Source organism: Mastigoproctus giganteus, chromosome 1, assembly GCF_048544385.1.
Source record: "Mastigoproctus giganteus isolate SK-2022 chromosome 1, ASM4854438v1, whole genome shotgun sequence".
Taxonomy (NCBI): Eukaryota; Metazoa; Arthropoda; class Arachnida; order Uropygi; family Thelyphonidae; genus Mastigoproctus; species Mastigoproctus giganteus.
In genome coordinates this window covers 236196198-236213307 of record NC_143575.1, presented here as the reverse complement: position 1 = coordinate 236213307, position 17110 = coordinate 236196198, and the positions used below count along the sequence as shown (strand labels likewise).

The following is a 17110-nucleotide window of genomic DNA, read 5'->3' as shown; positions in this document are numbered from 1 at the left end:
GTTAGCAGGCCAATTTGCATGTTGTGTGGGATGAAAAACCTGGAATAACCTATGGCGAAATTCTACATACTCTGTCTAAGGTCAGTTAACTGCAACAAAATTGAACACGCCTTTAGAAATTTCTCCAGTCATCAGTGAGACTTTTTATGGAGGATGAGGGAAGAGAGAAGGAAGCAATTTAAATTATTCGGCTTAAGATGAGCATTGAAAAAAATCCAATGTTTGTGAAAGTATATTCATGATAAATTGGGAGTGCATCAATACAGAGATTTCTGTTTTGTAATACAGTTCAAGCTCTTTATCACAACCCTCCAGGGGAATGAGAAAAAAAAGGTGTTATTATCAGAAGGACATTGTGTCGATCATTCATAAAATCAGCAACTAAACAAAGTAAAAGGAAAGTGAACATTTAATAAAAACAAATTTAACAAAAACAAAGTGAACATTTAATGTAATTCTACTAATATAATATAGGATAATCTTATTTCTAATATGTACTACAGTATTAAACAAGAAAATTATGATTATAAATTTTGCATTGATTGTAGAGTGTAGTAAGGTTATAATTACAGTTAACTCTCATATAACAGTAGTTAGGTTCCTATAAAATGTCATGTTGTGCGAAACCGTGTTATACAGGACTAAGAAAAAGTACAAAGGGGGGGGTTACGTTCCAAAAGCTAACAAAAATACACTATTTCATTAACAAAACTAATAAAAATACACCATTCTAGATTTCGTGTATCTTCTACTCTCTTTAAAAAATCAGTAATCTGGGTTGGTTTTTTGTTTTATAAATCTTTGTGAATTTCATCGTATGAGACTAAGCATTTTTGAAGCTCCCTTTTGAACTTTGGGCTCCTTTCATTCAAGAATCAGCATTCAAAAAATAAGATTCTAATTGCTCGGCTAACTTTATGCCTTCCCATATGCTTTTTTTGTGTAAAATTTGGAAGTTTAGAATTTTCATCTGTGCTATCAACCTCTAAATTTATTTGGTTTTACCTCCGATGCCATTTCCACCAAATCAGCTTCTCCAGCCTCTTTTTCTACCAGTAATTCTTGAACGTCTTCAGTAATCATATCTTTTTTTAAAATTTTTTTAGGAGCATTGGTGACTAAGGCCATATTGCTCTGCGTATGTTGTTTATAAATTTTGTGTGTCCTGAGATCGATTTTCTATTTTGATGGACCACAAACCCACGTTTTCGGGAGATAAAACCATGCTACACTCACCTGAGCCCGACTAACTCAGCCACGTTATGAAAAAGACCCATAAAAATTCCCTCCCCCATCAACGACGAGATTCGAACTCATGTCTTTTCCACCTGGTGTGGGTAGGAGGGTGATTCTATCAACTGTGCTACCCACGAGGGCTTCAGTAGTTATATCATCAAAACCTTCCCCTCCTACCGATGTAGCAAGTTCTACTATTGCACTACTGATTCCATTTTCTGCCGGTGTTTTGAATGTACTGACTGTGGCCATACATTTTTCCACACGCATTTAATGTTGACAGTTTTACTTCTTTGAGCGATAAAGCTATGATTCTGATACAGTTCACAATTGAGAAATGTTTCCATGCCTCCATTACTTCAATAGATTCAGAATCAATTTTTTCCAAAATCCATTGTAACGATTTTCTGATATGAGTTTTAAAGGTGGATATAATGCCCTGATCTAATGGCTGAATGAAAGAAGTTGTATTAACCTAGTACAACTGTGGCGGTAGAAACATAACTTCAACGTTTGGATGACTTAAATCTTTTGGATAGCATATTCAATGGCACAGAACATAACATGGGGATTTCCCAACAAAATAAAATACGGGGATTTCTCCATTTTTTTTTTTGACTAGCGAGTCAACAGCGGGGATTCTAAAAGAGTGGAAATGTTGAAAAATTGCACCCAACATACAGTAATAGCAGGGTTTCCCCCGCACAAAAGCTCAAAAATACCCTGTTATTCAAAGTCGACCGAAATTCTCAAACCGTGTTATATAAATACCGTGTTATGCAAGGATTGCCACAATTTATCAATCTTGTTAGAGCAAACATGGTACTTTTATAACACGAAAAGTGTTGTAAAAGTGCTGTGTAAAAGTAACGTGTTATATGGGGATTGCCTGTAAATTGTACATTTCACTACATAGGCTACATACCTATCAAGATCTAACAAGAAAATTGTTTCTTACATTAAAATAATCTGTCAAAACATGCTAGTTCAATGGTAGAGACATTTTAAAAGAGAATTATAAAGGCTTGTGATAGCAGTTATTTCACTTTTTCAGTTAGGCTGCTCTTGAAAAAACAATGTTCAAGTTCTAATCCTTGATGAGCATCTTTCACTGAAACTTCTTATTCAACCACAGTTGGTTCCTTATCTGCATTGCTACAAATTTCAGAAGATTCCATTACGTCTGCCATGAGTTCCTCTTCATTCCTGCACAACCTGAAACATTCAATATCTGCATCCACTTCTGCATAATTTATGAAGCTTAAGTTTTCCTCTAAGTTTAGGTGATGAAGCGCATGCTCAAATATTTTTTCCCTATTTTCAGACTTTGCAATTGATTAAGGAAAAAGCATGCGAAACTTCACTTATTGCATCATTCAAGGCGGTAAATCCAGCATGTTTTAAGCAGTTGATCACTTTTTCGTCAACTTCATCTGAAACACAAATACATTGCTTGCAGGATGTCGATTTCACATTGATTTTTGCTTTCAAGACAACACAGTTTTGTTTAATAGCATTCTTCTATAGTTTTTCTTAAATCATTTTCCTTCCATTCGTTTTCAGCATCAATGTCCATGGCTACATTTTCAAAACTTTTTTGAAAGACAAGCCATGAGAAGTCTTGATTGATTGAGCCATGACAATTTCTGGAACCATCCATCTGAATTTTTAAATTCTTCAATATCCATTTGATGTCCAAACAATTCAGCTTTAGCTTTTAAAAGATTACCATCTAACATTTTCTGCACGCATCATCATTGGCCATTCCAAAAGTACCTTTTCAAGATCCAGTTATTTTGCCTTTTGTGCGCGAATCCTACCTAGTGCAGCAGATTTCTCTAAACTTTCAATCTTTTTCCGATATTTCAGAATAGTGAACAGAGTACTCTTAGGAGTGCCAAACTGTTTGGCAATGTCAGTCTTAGAATGCACACCATTATCTACAGCAGCGTTTCCCAAACTTTTTTCAGCACGGAACACTTTTCATCTCAATATATATTTACAGAACACAAGTTTAGCAGGAGCCAAAGAACTGTTTGTTAATATTTTATTACATATGACGCACTTTGCATCAGGAGCATCTTTATTTCCAACACATGTAAAACCGAAATTCAAATAACTGTCATATTTTTGTATTGGTCTTTTATTAGTTGATTCCTGTTTTTTTCATTTTGGATTTTTGGGGAACAAAAGGCTGCGATTGTTCATCCTCACTTTGAAGTGTGAAAATATTGTGTTCCTTTTCATCGACCACAGTTGCAATACTAGAAGTATTTGCTTTTCCTTTTTAAAGTTCCTTTTTTCAACCACAAATCCATGGTCATTTACTTTGATAATAATATTTCGAAATACTGATAATTATCAAAAAAAAATTAAAACATTAGCAAAGGCACATGATGCAAGAAAGCAAGCTTATATAGCATCAGCCCAAAAAAAAAAAAAAAACCACCCTTATTTCACTCCTTCCAAATGTTTGTCAAGTTCCAGCAATCAACCACCAGTGGGTGGTTGATTGCTGGAACAAACTTCCAAAGAAGTGAGTTTAGTTATGATATCGGTTTGCTTTCCCCTCTCCTTCAACCCGTGTACTCCAGGCTAAATAGAGGCGCCTCCGTAACCAGGTGGGAAGGAGCAGCAGTGCGTAGCACATGCTTCTTGATTAGACCGGGGTTCGAGCCCATCACCACCAAATACGGAGGATGCGGAAAGGTCAGGGAATGACCACTGCATATCCCGGAGCAATATGGCCTTAGTTGCTAATGCTCCTAAAACCCAAACAACAAGAACAAGACCAGGCTAAATAAGAAAGGCATATTAGATCACTACCTTGCTACTTTTTTTAGTAGATGCAAGAAAGGAGCGTGGGAAATCTTAACAAATGATTTCTCACCGTCAGGCTGCAAGCTTGTCAATTACTTCAATATGTTTGAAGCATTCTGTCATTTTTAAACCCAAATATTGTAATAAAAAAAGTAAAAATTCAGATTAAGAGATAGAAATATATGGTAGTTATAGAGAAATCCTTTTATTTTCAAAGTTGTTTTACTGCATGTAAAATAGTATTAGGTTAATGAGAAATAGGCCAAGACCAAGCCACATACGTGTTGGGATGTTAAAAAGAGGGTTGCTGTAAAAAGCTTAGACTGTTATATATCTTAGGCTTCATTAGAATATGTTCTAAAATTTGATATTTTAGCTATCTAAGAATTTTTTTTTACATAATACAATAATATAATACATGTATATATAAATATATATTTACAGGGCTTTCTTTTGGCTTTTATCTTTACTGTTGTCATCATTGCTTTGGTATGTGGTTGTTCCACTGAGAAAAGAACTTGCATTTGGTGTTGTCTTTTCTGTTATATTTCAAGAAACTTTTCGTTATCTCTTCTATAAAGTGCTTAGGTGAGTACAGATACTTTTTATCTAAATAAAATTTATGTGGGCAGTTAAATTTTTTTTGGATTTAGGATGAATTTAATTTCACGACGATTTTGCAGTGTGAAAATTTTGTTACTCTTAGTTGAGGTGGCTTTGGCTAGTGACATTTCATACTCATGCAGTGTAACTAAATTTGATCTAATTACTTGTAAAATAAAATAACTTACCATATATTCAATATCTAGGTATCAGTTTGGCTATAAGTGTAAGGTTATTTTCAATATGATAATCTTCAAGTAGTTACTGTAAGGCATCGGTACTTGGAATACTGTGTTCAAGTATCGGCAGATTGATGTCCATTTGAGGAAAGACTTGGAATATGTTGGCTGCAGTTTGGTAACTAGGCACCTTAGAGAAGACTTGATTGAGGTCTGAGAAGAGAAAAAATGAGTGAGGATGAAATTTTCACTATTATAAATGTGGAATCATTTATAATAGTGAAATCATTTATAGATTTCATTTCTGGAATGAACTAGGGGCCATAAATTTGAATTACGTGGTTTAGACTGGATTGTAGAGTTCTCTTAGTTTTCTTTTAACCAGTGAGTCGTTGACTATTGGAATAAGTTGCCTCAGTGGGTGGTTGAGGCTGACAGCTTGAGAAAATTCAGAGGTCAGTTGAATAGGTACCTGCATGAGAACCGAGTCAGATATACATGGTTTATTTAATTATTTTATTTTATTTATTTTTTTTTTTTTGGAGGGTGCAGTAAAAGCTTGGGGCTTTCTTAAAAAAATAAAATAACACTTAAATATTTTTGGCAACTCTAATCAGACAGGAAATATAGCTGAAAATTTTAAAAATAAATTGAAAAAGAATAAGAGTGAAAAAAATAAACACCAAGAACCAATGATATGGTATGCTTATTTACAGATTTAGGATTTAGTGAATGGAAGAAAATTTTTTATCATACTAATAAATATTTCTTAGGGTTTTGCATTTCAAAACAATGTACTTGTGTATGAACACATTTCATTTACATTGAATTATCTTATACATTCTTCTGCCATCAGATCTGAAATGTAGTTATTGATCTCACTGCAGTGGCATGAGATCAATAACATCCTACTGTATATGACGTTATTGGATTGAACAATTGGATTGAATGACTAATTGGATTGAACAATTCAGATAATAATTTGTCTGGGTAAAAATTGACTCCATTTTTTATTGTACAAAATCTTGATATCTCTGTGCCATATCTTATCACTAAATTAGTATACCATTAACACCTTTCTTCCATCTTTAGTGATATCAGTTTACCATTGATGGATAGCACTGTTCTACTCATTTACATTTCATAGACATTTTTGCAGAAAAATATATAGCAGAATATACTCATTACTGTAGTAATTACAACCATTATATATGTAATGTATGCATAAAAAACTTGTTACCTACTCAAAATTTTTAAGAATTGCATACTTGACTCCACATTATTTATACATTTCTAATGGTTTATAGAGTCCATAAAATAGAAATTAAACCAATTATTGCTGTTTCCTGTGCTTCTTTGGTGTGGTCTAGAAGTGGCAGCATTGTTAACAAGAACTGACTGGCATGAAATGAGTTCATTCCTAGGAAAGTATTGTTAAATATGTGCCATTAATGAATCTTTATTTGGACTTCTTCCTGTTTCATATAAAGCTGGGTTTAATGGAAAATTTTTGTGAGGGCAAAGAAAGTGATGGTTTTAACTATTTGAAGAAAAAATTTCCAGATGGAATTTTTGTTGGACTGCAAATGAGAAAACCCTTGCACGATATCAGTTTCAAATAAAAATAGAACCCTATTTAATTAGCCACATGACAGTGTTTTAAATCTTTAGTTCGTGGATTCTTAAGCAATAAAAAGAAAGGAGAAAGCTGTAAACTGCTCGTAGAAGAATTATACAATTGCCTGATGGCTCTTAAAAACATTTTATATATATATTTTAGCCCAGTAACTTAGGTGTTAAGTAATGAACAAGGTAAAAGATTAAACTAGGATATTTGTAGTAGAGCAGTGCTATTTAAGAAATGTGAATTGCAGCTATGATGGGTGAATATTATTGGTTTTTGCAAAAAGAAAGATAAATCGTGCATAACAGAAAAAGTTCTCATTGAAATATTTAGCTGCTTTTGCATTTTTATTAAATATTTATACATAATATAAAGATTAATGAATAAAAGTTTATTCTTTTTAAAGAATGTTATAAAATTGCATAATAAATATCTATTCTCACTTTCATTTGTCTTGTGTAAAAAATGAAAGATAAAAATACTGTGCTAAAACTTCTTGCTTTATATTTTCATGATAGCATTCATCAAAAGTAGCTTATTTTATATATGCTACCAAAAGGAAAGGTTAATTTTTTTTGGCTATTTCTAAAGAGTTAAGCCTATCAGCAGTTAAATTTCGATCTTCAATTAAGTTTTCTCAGTAATTGTCATTTAATTGCAAAATTTTTAATAGAGAAATAAATTTTTAAAAATAGAGGAATTACCTCAGTATATTAGCATTAGCATTAGTAGAGGCACATGATGCAAGAAAGCAAGCTTATGCAGCATCAGCCAAAAAAAAAAAAAAAAAACTCCTCCCATTTCACCCCACCGTTCGTTCCAAATACCTGTTCAGCCCCTGGTCTTGGCGCATTATGGCCTTAGTTGCTAATGCGCCAATACAATCTAAACCAACCAACCTGTCCAGCCCAGCCTTAAATTTATTTAGGTTATCAACTTCCACAACAAAGGATGAAAGTCTGTTCCATCAACCAACTACCCACTGGCTAAAGGCAAACTTCCACACATCTGTCCTACAACTGTCTTTCCTCAATTTGAATTTATGCCCTCTCAGGTGATTATTCTGAGCAAGAGGAAGAATCCCATCAGCATTGAGCATGCTCAAACCATTCAAAACTTTATACACCTCAATCAGATCACCTCGCAGGTGCTTAGTCTCCAGACACTGTGCCATGCCCTCAACGATGCGCAACACTGTATAATATATACAGATGGTTCAAAAACACTCTTCTGTTGGTGCTGCAGCTGTCTTTTCCTCTTTTACACTTTCTATATCACTACCAGTTGAGTGTAGCAGTTACACTGCAAATTATACACAATAAAATTAGCCCTAGAAAATATAAACACTTCCTACAATACTAGCAGTATAATATACACAGATTCCATGAGTGCAGTGACTGCATTAGACAAACTTTCAATATCGCATCCCATCATAAAACAAATTTTTTCCTGCTTAAACCACCTACGAATTAAGAATCATGCAGTGTTATTTTGCTGGATCCCAGGGCACTCTGGTATCTGGTAATGAGAGAGCAGATCAGACAGCCAAACAACCAATTAGTACAATACCATCACATTACCAAGTACCATACATAGATTATTTGAAGTGCATTAAAAAAATCTGTACAATTCAGTGGTCTGAAATCTGGAGGTCATAAACGAACAACAAATTGCTCAAAATCAAAGAGGAACCAGCACTATAGAAATCTAGCTTCAGGCAAAACAGACAAGAAGAGGTGGTGCTAGCAATATTATGTATAGGGCATACACATCCAATCCATATATATCTACTCAAGCAGGATGTCCCACCTCAATGCACGCATTGTACTTTACCACTTACCGTCAAGCATATACTCTTAGATTGTAAGCACTATTCCTATTTCTGAAAAAATAGTTTCCTTTCATTGTCACGACTGAAAGAGCCTCTATCACTTGCCCATATTATTGGAAACAATGCGAATTTAAATGAACTATTTACCTTCCTTAAGCAGATACGAATTTATGATTTTCTGTGAGGACAAACTGGACCGAAATTTTATATAAAAACATGTCATAGGAAAGGGCACATTTTGGCCCTAGTTGCCCTTGTGCCCAAAAATACCAATACCGATCCAGACACTGTAATTTGCAAAACCTAAGCCTTTCTTCATAAGAGCAACCCTTTGTTCCATTCACTAATCTTGTTGCCCTTCTCTGTACTCGTTCCAACAGCTCTATATCCTTCTTAAAAGGAGGCCTCCAGACCTGTATACAGTACTCAAGGTGTGGCCTGACCATTGCCTTATACAAGGGGATAATCACCTCCTTATCCCTGCAAAAAAAATTCCAGTATATCATTGACAAGACACCATGAGCTACTCTTGCAGACAATCTGCACTGCTCAGAAAACTTCATATCTTCCTGCACAATTACCCCCCAAGTCCTTTTCGTTCTCTGCCACTGTCAGTGTAGTACCACTATCACTGCATTCTCCCCTGGCCTGCAAAAAAAAAAAAAAAAAACACTTGTGGCTAGGCCTGCACCACAACTGAAGAATAACATAACAGTAAGTTGAGGTGCCCAGAGAGTGCAGTGCAGAAAGTAAGAGTCGAATAAATGAGATGAGAGCTAGAAGAATGAATAAAAGTGTAAGCGTGTGGGAAAAAGAACACAAACCATAAATGCTCAGTTAAGTACACACTAACCTTAGTTTTAATTAGTGTTTAAATTTACACTACACATCATTGCATCCCCTCCTGGTGTGTGAGAAAAAGATGAATGAGTTGAGTGAAAAAAAAATAATAAATAAAATGTATATATATATATATAAAAAAAAAAAACTTGGAAAAAAAATTATAAAATAAGAAAAAAGTATTTTAAAAAATAATAAAAATAAATAAATAGAAAAAAAAAAAAATGGAAGTAGAGTGAGAATGCAGCTTATGAATGAAGTAAATGTGTGTTTCTCCCACCCCCTTGCCTGTTGGGTTCCCCACTGCCAGCTAACATATCCCACCCCAGGAGCGGGATGGGCAGCTGGACCTTCATACCGGATTCGACACTCCTTGGACATGACATCGATGAAGACATTCTGTGGCTTTGCTGCCAACGGCGATCTGAACTGGGTACTCTAACCTGGTTCCCTTTAAAACCCCACCCCCAGGCAGGGGAGGGAGGAGATGGATCTCTGTCTCCTCTCCTCTCTGCCTACCCCCCATACTTTGCCTACTGGGGCTCATCTCCACTGACCTCTTTGGGGATGCCTACTCTGTTGTCCCTATTCTTCTATCTGTTTTCTCCCCAGTCTTCAGTCTCCCTCCCTCTCTCACTAAATCGATCGAGTACACCCTTAACAATGCCGCCAAATTCTAATCACTCTCTAAATTGTACCGGTTTCCTGTAAATCTCTAAGACAACTAACACTATTAGCTAACGTATAGCCTCGCATGTCTAAATTTAATAACATCAAAATTTTGCCCGACCTATTTGGCCTTTAACACATCTCTTTAGCTTTCAACCCCAACCAGCAATTTCCTAACAGCAATCCCATTAAGCATTAATGTCAGTGTAGTACCACAGAGTCATTACTCTGTGGTTACTGCTTCCCAAATGTAGTACTTGACATTTGTTAATGTTAAACTTCATTTGCCACCTCTCAGCCCATCTGCTCAACTTTTCTAGATCCTGTTGCAGCAGCGTACTATCATTAGTGTCCTTAACAGCCTTGCCAACCTTCATATCGTCTGCAAACTTGGACATTAAGCTTGATATACCATCATCAATATCATTTATAAATACAGAAAATAACAATGAATCCAACACTGAACCCTGAGGGACTCCACTAATAACATTAGTCCACGATGAGCAGTGACCATTGATTATCACTCTGTCTTCTCCCACTCAACGATCCCTTTCTAAGAACCAAATATATGATATCAAAGTTATTCCCTGCATCCAGTTCCCTTGTGACCACATCATAGTATCCAATCGAATTGATCAGGCAAGACTTTCCCTTAACAAAACCATGCTGTGTCCGAGGTATAACTGAAGATGATCCTGCAGTGCTTTTTTTACCAGTGCCTCCATTAATTTTCCTGCAACAGAAGTTAAACTAACAGGTCTATAATTAATTGTCGCCCTTTGATCCTCCTTTGTGAATTGGGGGTCACATTTGCACATCTCCAATCCATAGGTACCTCCTCTGAGTCCAAAGAAGCTCTTATAATTATGGCTAAGGGTTTGATTACTTCCTTTGCTGCCTCCTTTAATATAACTAGGTAGATCCCATCCACCCCAGGTGCCTTTTTTATGTTTATCTTCAATTTCTCCTCCACTTTCCTCTCAGTTATTACAAAATCATCTAGCTCACTGCCAGAATTCAATTCACCTCAGGCATTCCCCTCCCTAAATAACTCCTCATGTGTGAATTGTAGATGCAGAATACTCGTTTAGTCTGTTAGCCACCTGAGCAGGATCATCAATATCCAGCAGACCAATCTGATTCATCTCTTTCCTTCCAGAGTTTACATAAGTAAAGAACCCTTTGCTGTTTTTCTTTGCATCCTTTGCCAAAGACTTCTCATAACCTGCCTAATCTCCTTTGTGACTTGGTAACAGACCTGCTTTTATCTATCATAAGCTTCCATGTTACCCATTAATTTATATGTATCCCATGCATTTTTCTTCTCTGCCATGTGTCTCATTAGTTCATCTGACATCCATTTAGGCCTAAACCTTGAACAATATTTCTTAGTTGGTATGTAAAGCCTCATAGCTTCCAAGATTAATTCTTTGAATGCTTCCCATTTTGAATTTGCTGTTGGTAACATCAGTTGGTCCCACCGTATAGAATTTAAGTACTGTCTCAGACCACCGTAGTCACCTTTACAAAAGCAGAAACCCTTCCCTTTACCCTTGATGGTAGTTACCTGTGAGTAAATCTCACTTCAGCACACTGTGATCACTGCCACTTAGTGGTTCCTTTATCTGCAGATTCTTAATGCATGAAGAATCACTACTGATAATCAAATCAAGATTATTACTCCCTCTAGTTGCCTCCCGAACATGCTGATGTAGAAAACAATCGCCCAATAAATCCACAAAAGCCTTGCTAGTGTGTGTGACCAACCCACAAATTCATGAATTATTAGGCCTATAGCACACTCCTACTCTCAATTTTGATCTCCCAATGCTTATGTCACACCAAACTGACTCGACACTGCACTGTCCAGCGATGTCGACAGGCTTCACTTCCTTGGATTTTGTGTTTCTTAACTAATAGCATTACTCCTCCTCCCTTCCTATCCTGCCTATCGTTCCTGTACACATTTTACTCCCCAAATTCCAGTTCTGCATTCCTTATATCTGTGTGACACCACGTCTCTGATATCCCAACAATATCTGCCTTTGATGTTTTGAGCAGTGTCTCAAATTCATCAAATTTATTTACCAAACTCCTAGCATTGGTGTATACGCAAGTATACATGCCCCTGTTCCTGTTCTTAGCTACCCTAACACAACCCAGGTGTTTACTTGTACTGCAATGACTAACAGCAGTCTCTAAAATCCCCTGAATCTTGTTTTCCAGTCTGCTGCTCATTCCAATAGAAGGAGTGCAAGAATCACTTTCACCTCTGCCAGCGGCTACTGTTAATCTATTAGTCTATGTATCCCCCCAATCTAGCAGTTTTCCGACCCACCTAACATCCCACCTAACATGCCTCGATAACATCAGCAAATATTCTTGCACCCTTTCTATTTAAGTATATCCCATCCCTATAGAAGTAGTCTCTCCTGTTAACAAGTAAAGACCAGGCTGAAAAAATTTCTACTCCTTGAGCCTTGCACAATCCTTCCAGGGCCGAATTGATCGACAAGACTCTCATCATATACTTCCTCCTATCGTTTCTGGGCAGAATTGCAGACACTTTCAAATTCAACCCTAATTCACGGCTTTTTTTCAACAGTGACCTGTACTTGTTAAGTAATTCCACCGGTCTCCTCTTAATATCATTAGTGCCAACATGTACAACAATATCACCTTTTGTGCCCTTAAAAGATGATATCCACTCTGCAACGTCATCAACCTTTTGCCCCTGGCAGACATACCCTGGTCCTGTTCCACCTATCCTTTTTACATGCCATGTTCCCCGTTTCCCAGACAATAGGGTCACCAACAACTGCTAGTTCCTGTGGGACCAGCGCATTCTGCTTTGGAGGTTGCCGCTGTGTTGCGTGATGATCAAGTGCAAGCTCTGGCGTTGATGCTGGCAGCTGAGAGCTTGATGGGCCACTCAGTTTAGATTCTGCAAGGGCATCCACCCTGTCCTTCAAGTTCTCATATAGGCCCATAACAACGCTGAGTTGTTCCCTCATTTCCTCACACTCCATCGCACGCACACATAAAGATATCCCTTAGCAATATCATGTCCTGTACCTGATTGCTCCTCAAACATCAAGCAAGGAGTGCATTTTAAAAGGCTGTGATTCAGAGGGCAACTGCCCCCCCCTCAGTTCTCTCCTGAGCCACAGCACTCCCATTAGCTTGAGTCTTTTGCTTTGCTGCTCTGGTCTGAGTCATGATTTTGATTCATTTTCAATGAAATTTCAATTACAGTACAAAATTATAACCCTGAACTTCTATCCCAATGCAGTTATAACAGTATATATCTATATATTTTTTTCAGTGTCGAGTATTATCTCCGAGTTCCGATATATAACTTCCGTATCAAGTTATGTATTAATTCATTATGTTACATTTGTAAAATCTAAGTCGTTATATGTATTCAGTTAAAAAGTACAATTTAATTGATAATGAAGTTTAACAAGATTAATAAATTTTACTGATTAATTGATAATATTATATACTATACTAAGCTAATGCTATCTAGTTCGGGATATAACATATCCAGTTAAAATCCCCCTTTATAAGACTCTTTGATTTACATAAAAAAATGAATTCTACCCCCTGGGGCAACCCATTTAGGGATCCAATATACCTGGCATCCGTGGTCCGAGAGCTCTAAACCCGTCACCAAAATACATCAGACCTCCAATGAACGATGAGTGAGAGAAGGCATTATCTATAAATTAAAAATGAATAAAATTAACTTCTGGAAATCTTAAAATTCTAAAACCTTATTTACTTTCCTTAAGTGAATGGGCCTTTTTGACCTTAGTCATGATCACATGATCATCATCAGCCATTTTCAATCCACTGCAGGATGGTCTCTCCAGCAACTTTCCATTTCCTTCTATTTTGTGCAATGGCCATCCATTTACTACCCACAAACTCATGAATTTCATCTGTCCATTTCCGTTATTGTCTTCCACATTTTCTCTTAGCTCCTCTTGCCCAGGTTTCACTTCCATAAGTCATGGTGGGGAGTGTACATTGGTTAATTATTTTGTGTTTCAGACAAACTGGAATATTGTTACTCAGTATGTGACTATATTTCCTGAATGCTATCCATCCAAAATTTATTCTTCTCTTGACTTCCAGCCATTTATCATTATTACAGCTAATGACTTGTCCCAGATAAGTAGTAGTAGTAGCAGTGGCATTTGATGCAAAAAAGCAAGTGTATGAGGTTATGCAGCATCAGCCAAAAAAAAATCACACCATTCCCTCCAAATGCCTGTCCAGTTCCTCCTTAAATTTATTCAACCTATCAACTTCCACAACGACAGATGGAAGTTTCTTCCAGCAATTAACCACCCGCTAGCTAAAGGCAAATTTCCGCACATCTAATCTACATCTGTCTTTTCTTAATTTGAATTTATTCCCCCTTAGGTTCGTAATCTGAACAAGTGGAAGGATCCCATCAGAATTCAGCGTGCTCAACCCATTCAAGGCCTTATATACCTCAATCAGATCACCACGCAGGTGCCTTGGCTCCAGCCACTGCAATTTGCATAACTTAAGCCTCTTTTCATTCCCCTCACCAATCTTGTTGCCCTTCTCTGTACACGCGCAAGTAAATCTACATCCTTCCTAAAATGAGGCCTCCAGACCTGTAAGCAGTACTCAAGGCGTGGCCCGACCATTGCCTTATACAGAGGGATAATCACCTCCTTTTCCCTGCTAGCAAAATTCCTATATATCATTGACAAAACCCCATGACCTGCCCTGGCAGCCTGTCTGCATTGCTCAGGAAACTTTATCTGACTGCACAATTACTCCCAGGTCTTTTTTATTTTCTACCACCTTAAGTGTAGTACCACACAGTTAGTACGTTTCTCTGGAGTTACTTCTAACCATATGCAGTACTTTGCATTTGTCAAGGTTAAACTTCAGTTGCCATTTCTTAGCCCATCTGCCCAAATTATCTAGATCCTGTTGCAGTAGCACACTGCCATTACTGTCATTAACAACCCTGCCAACCTTTGTATCATCTGCAAACTTCGACATTAAGCCTGATATACCTTCATCAATATCATTGATAAATACAGGAAACCCTTGATTAGTGCGGTTAATGAATCCTTGAAATATACCCCACATATTAAAACCGCACTAATCAAACTTAAGAAACAATGGGAATAATTATAATGAATCCTTGAAAATTATGAAATTGTAAAAATATATTTTTTCTTACTCAATACGTACCTATAATGCACTGCATAGTTCTTAAATTATTAAGGAATAAATTTTAAAAAAGATAGTATGATTTAAATTTTATTTTTTGCAAAAAAAACTTATCTAACTTCAATTGAACAAGGGCAGCTTTCTTCCTTTCCTCCATGATTTTGCGATAACAATCAATTTGCTTATCTAACCCTCAACGAACGTTCATGCTTCTCTCTGCATCTGGATCAATCTCTAGTATGAGTTCTTTTGCTTTTTAAAGTGTATTAAATAGTTCAAGTTTTTTGAATGAAATTTCTTTGGGAGCAAATTGCTTTTCTTCTGCTTCATTTTCGTCTTCTTCCTCGTATGCATGTTGATGCTCAATTTCAAGAAGATCGTCGTTACTTAAGTCTTTTGAATGCGATTCCAATAATTCTCTAACGTTTTCTGAATCTACTTCCTCAAAGCCGAGGTCTTTTCCAATTGTAGTAATTTCATCAATAACTTTGTTGACAGGATTAATGAAACCGCAAAAATCATTTGCGCATTCAGGCAAAAGATTCTGCCAGACAGCTCTCATGCAGCTGTTCGTCATTTCTTCCCAAGATTTGTGTATGTTCTCAACTGCTTCTTTAATATCATAATATTAAAGAAGTTTAATATTAATAATAAAAGAATAAAAGAATGAGTTACCAGAGCAAATTTCAATTTCAGAGTGGTATGGGGTGCTGCTGTCGAGCATTTTGGAGTCGATTCCCATTCATTTAAGTTAGAAGACCCTGGTGAGTGCGTATCACGTATTTGCCGCTTTAGGCGCCGTTGTGAGTTGCCAAGCACCGCAAGAAAAAAACAGCGCACTAATCAAATTTGATAACGCATATATTAAGGGGATAGTATCAAAAAAATTTTGCGCACTAATTAAAACCGCATTGTTCAAAACCGCATTAATCAAGGGTTTCCTGTATACAAAACAACAGTGGACCTAACACCGAACCCTGTGGGACTCCACTAATAACATTAGTCCAAGAAGAGCAGCACCCATTGATTACCACTCTCTGTCTTCTCCCACTTAACCATCCTTTTATCCATTGTAGCAACTTACCCTTAATACCATTCTGCTCCAATTTCTACAATAGTCTTCCATGCGCAACAGTGTCAAAAGCTTTCCTGAAATCCAAATATATGATATCAAAATTATTTTTTGCATCCAGTTCCTTTGTAACCACATAAATATCCTATCAAATTTGTCAGACAAAACTTTCCCTTAAAAAACCCATGCTGTGTCTGAATTATTGCTGCAGTCTTGTCTAGATGATCCTGCAATGCATCTTTAACCAGTGACTCCATTATTTTACCCGGAACAGAAGTTAAACTAACTGGTCTGTAATTACTCGTGTCACCCTTCGATCCCCCTTCGTGAATTGGGGATACATTTGCACATCTCCAGTCTGTGGGAACCTCCCCTGAGTCCAAGGATGCTCTCATAATTATGGCTAAGGGTTTGCTTAGTTGCTTTGCTGCCTCCTTTAATATAACTGAATAGATCCCATCCACCTTAGGTGCTTTTCTTATGTTTAACTTCAACAATTTCTCCTCCACTTTGCTTTCAGTTATTACAAAATCATTAAGTATCCTGCTACAATTTGATAACCTTCTGCCTTTTCAAACCTTAATAATTCCTCATGTGTGAATGTAGACACAAAATACTCATTCAGTTTGTTTGCTATCTGAGCAGGATCATCAACAGTCGAACCATCGATGTCAAGTGGACCAATCAGATTCATCCCCTTCCTTTTAGAGTTTATATAAGTAAAGAAATCCTTGCTGTTTTTCTTAGCATCTTTTGCCAAGGATTTCTCGTAATCTGCCTTCGCCTGCCTAACCTCCTTTGTCACCTGATTACAGACTAGCTTATATCTACCATAGGCTTCTGAGTCGCTTGATAATTTATATGCATCCCATGCATTTTCTTCTCTATTACGAGTCTCATTAGTTCATTAGATAACCATTTAGGCCTAAACCTTGAACAATATTTCTTAAAAGGTATGAAACTTCTAGTAGCTTCCACGATTAATTCCTTGAATGCTTCCCACTTAGAATTTA

At 36.6% G+C, this 17110-nt stretch overlaps 1 protein-coding gene across 1 annotated transcript in view; it reads left to right on the top strand.

Annotated features, from left to right (window-relative positions):
- aph-1 (gamma-secretase subunit Aph-1) overlaps positions 1-17110 on the top strand; it is a 99086-nt gene that overhangs the window by 20874 nt on the left and 61102 nt on the right. The window contains exon 2 of the mRNA XM_090385040.1: positions 4501-4644. Coding sequence (XP_090241166.1) covers positions 4501-4644 — 144 coding nt within the window. The remainder of the gene's footprint in view (positions 1-4500; positions 4645-17110) is intronic.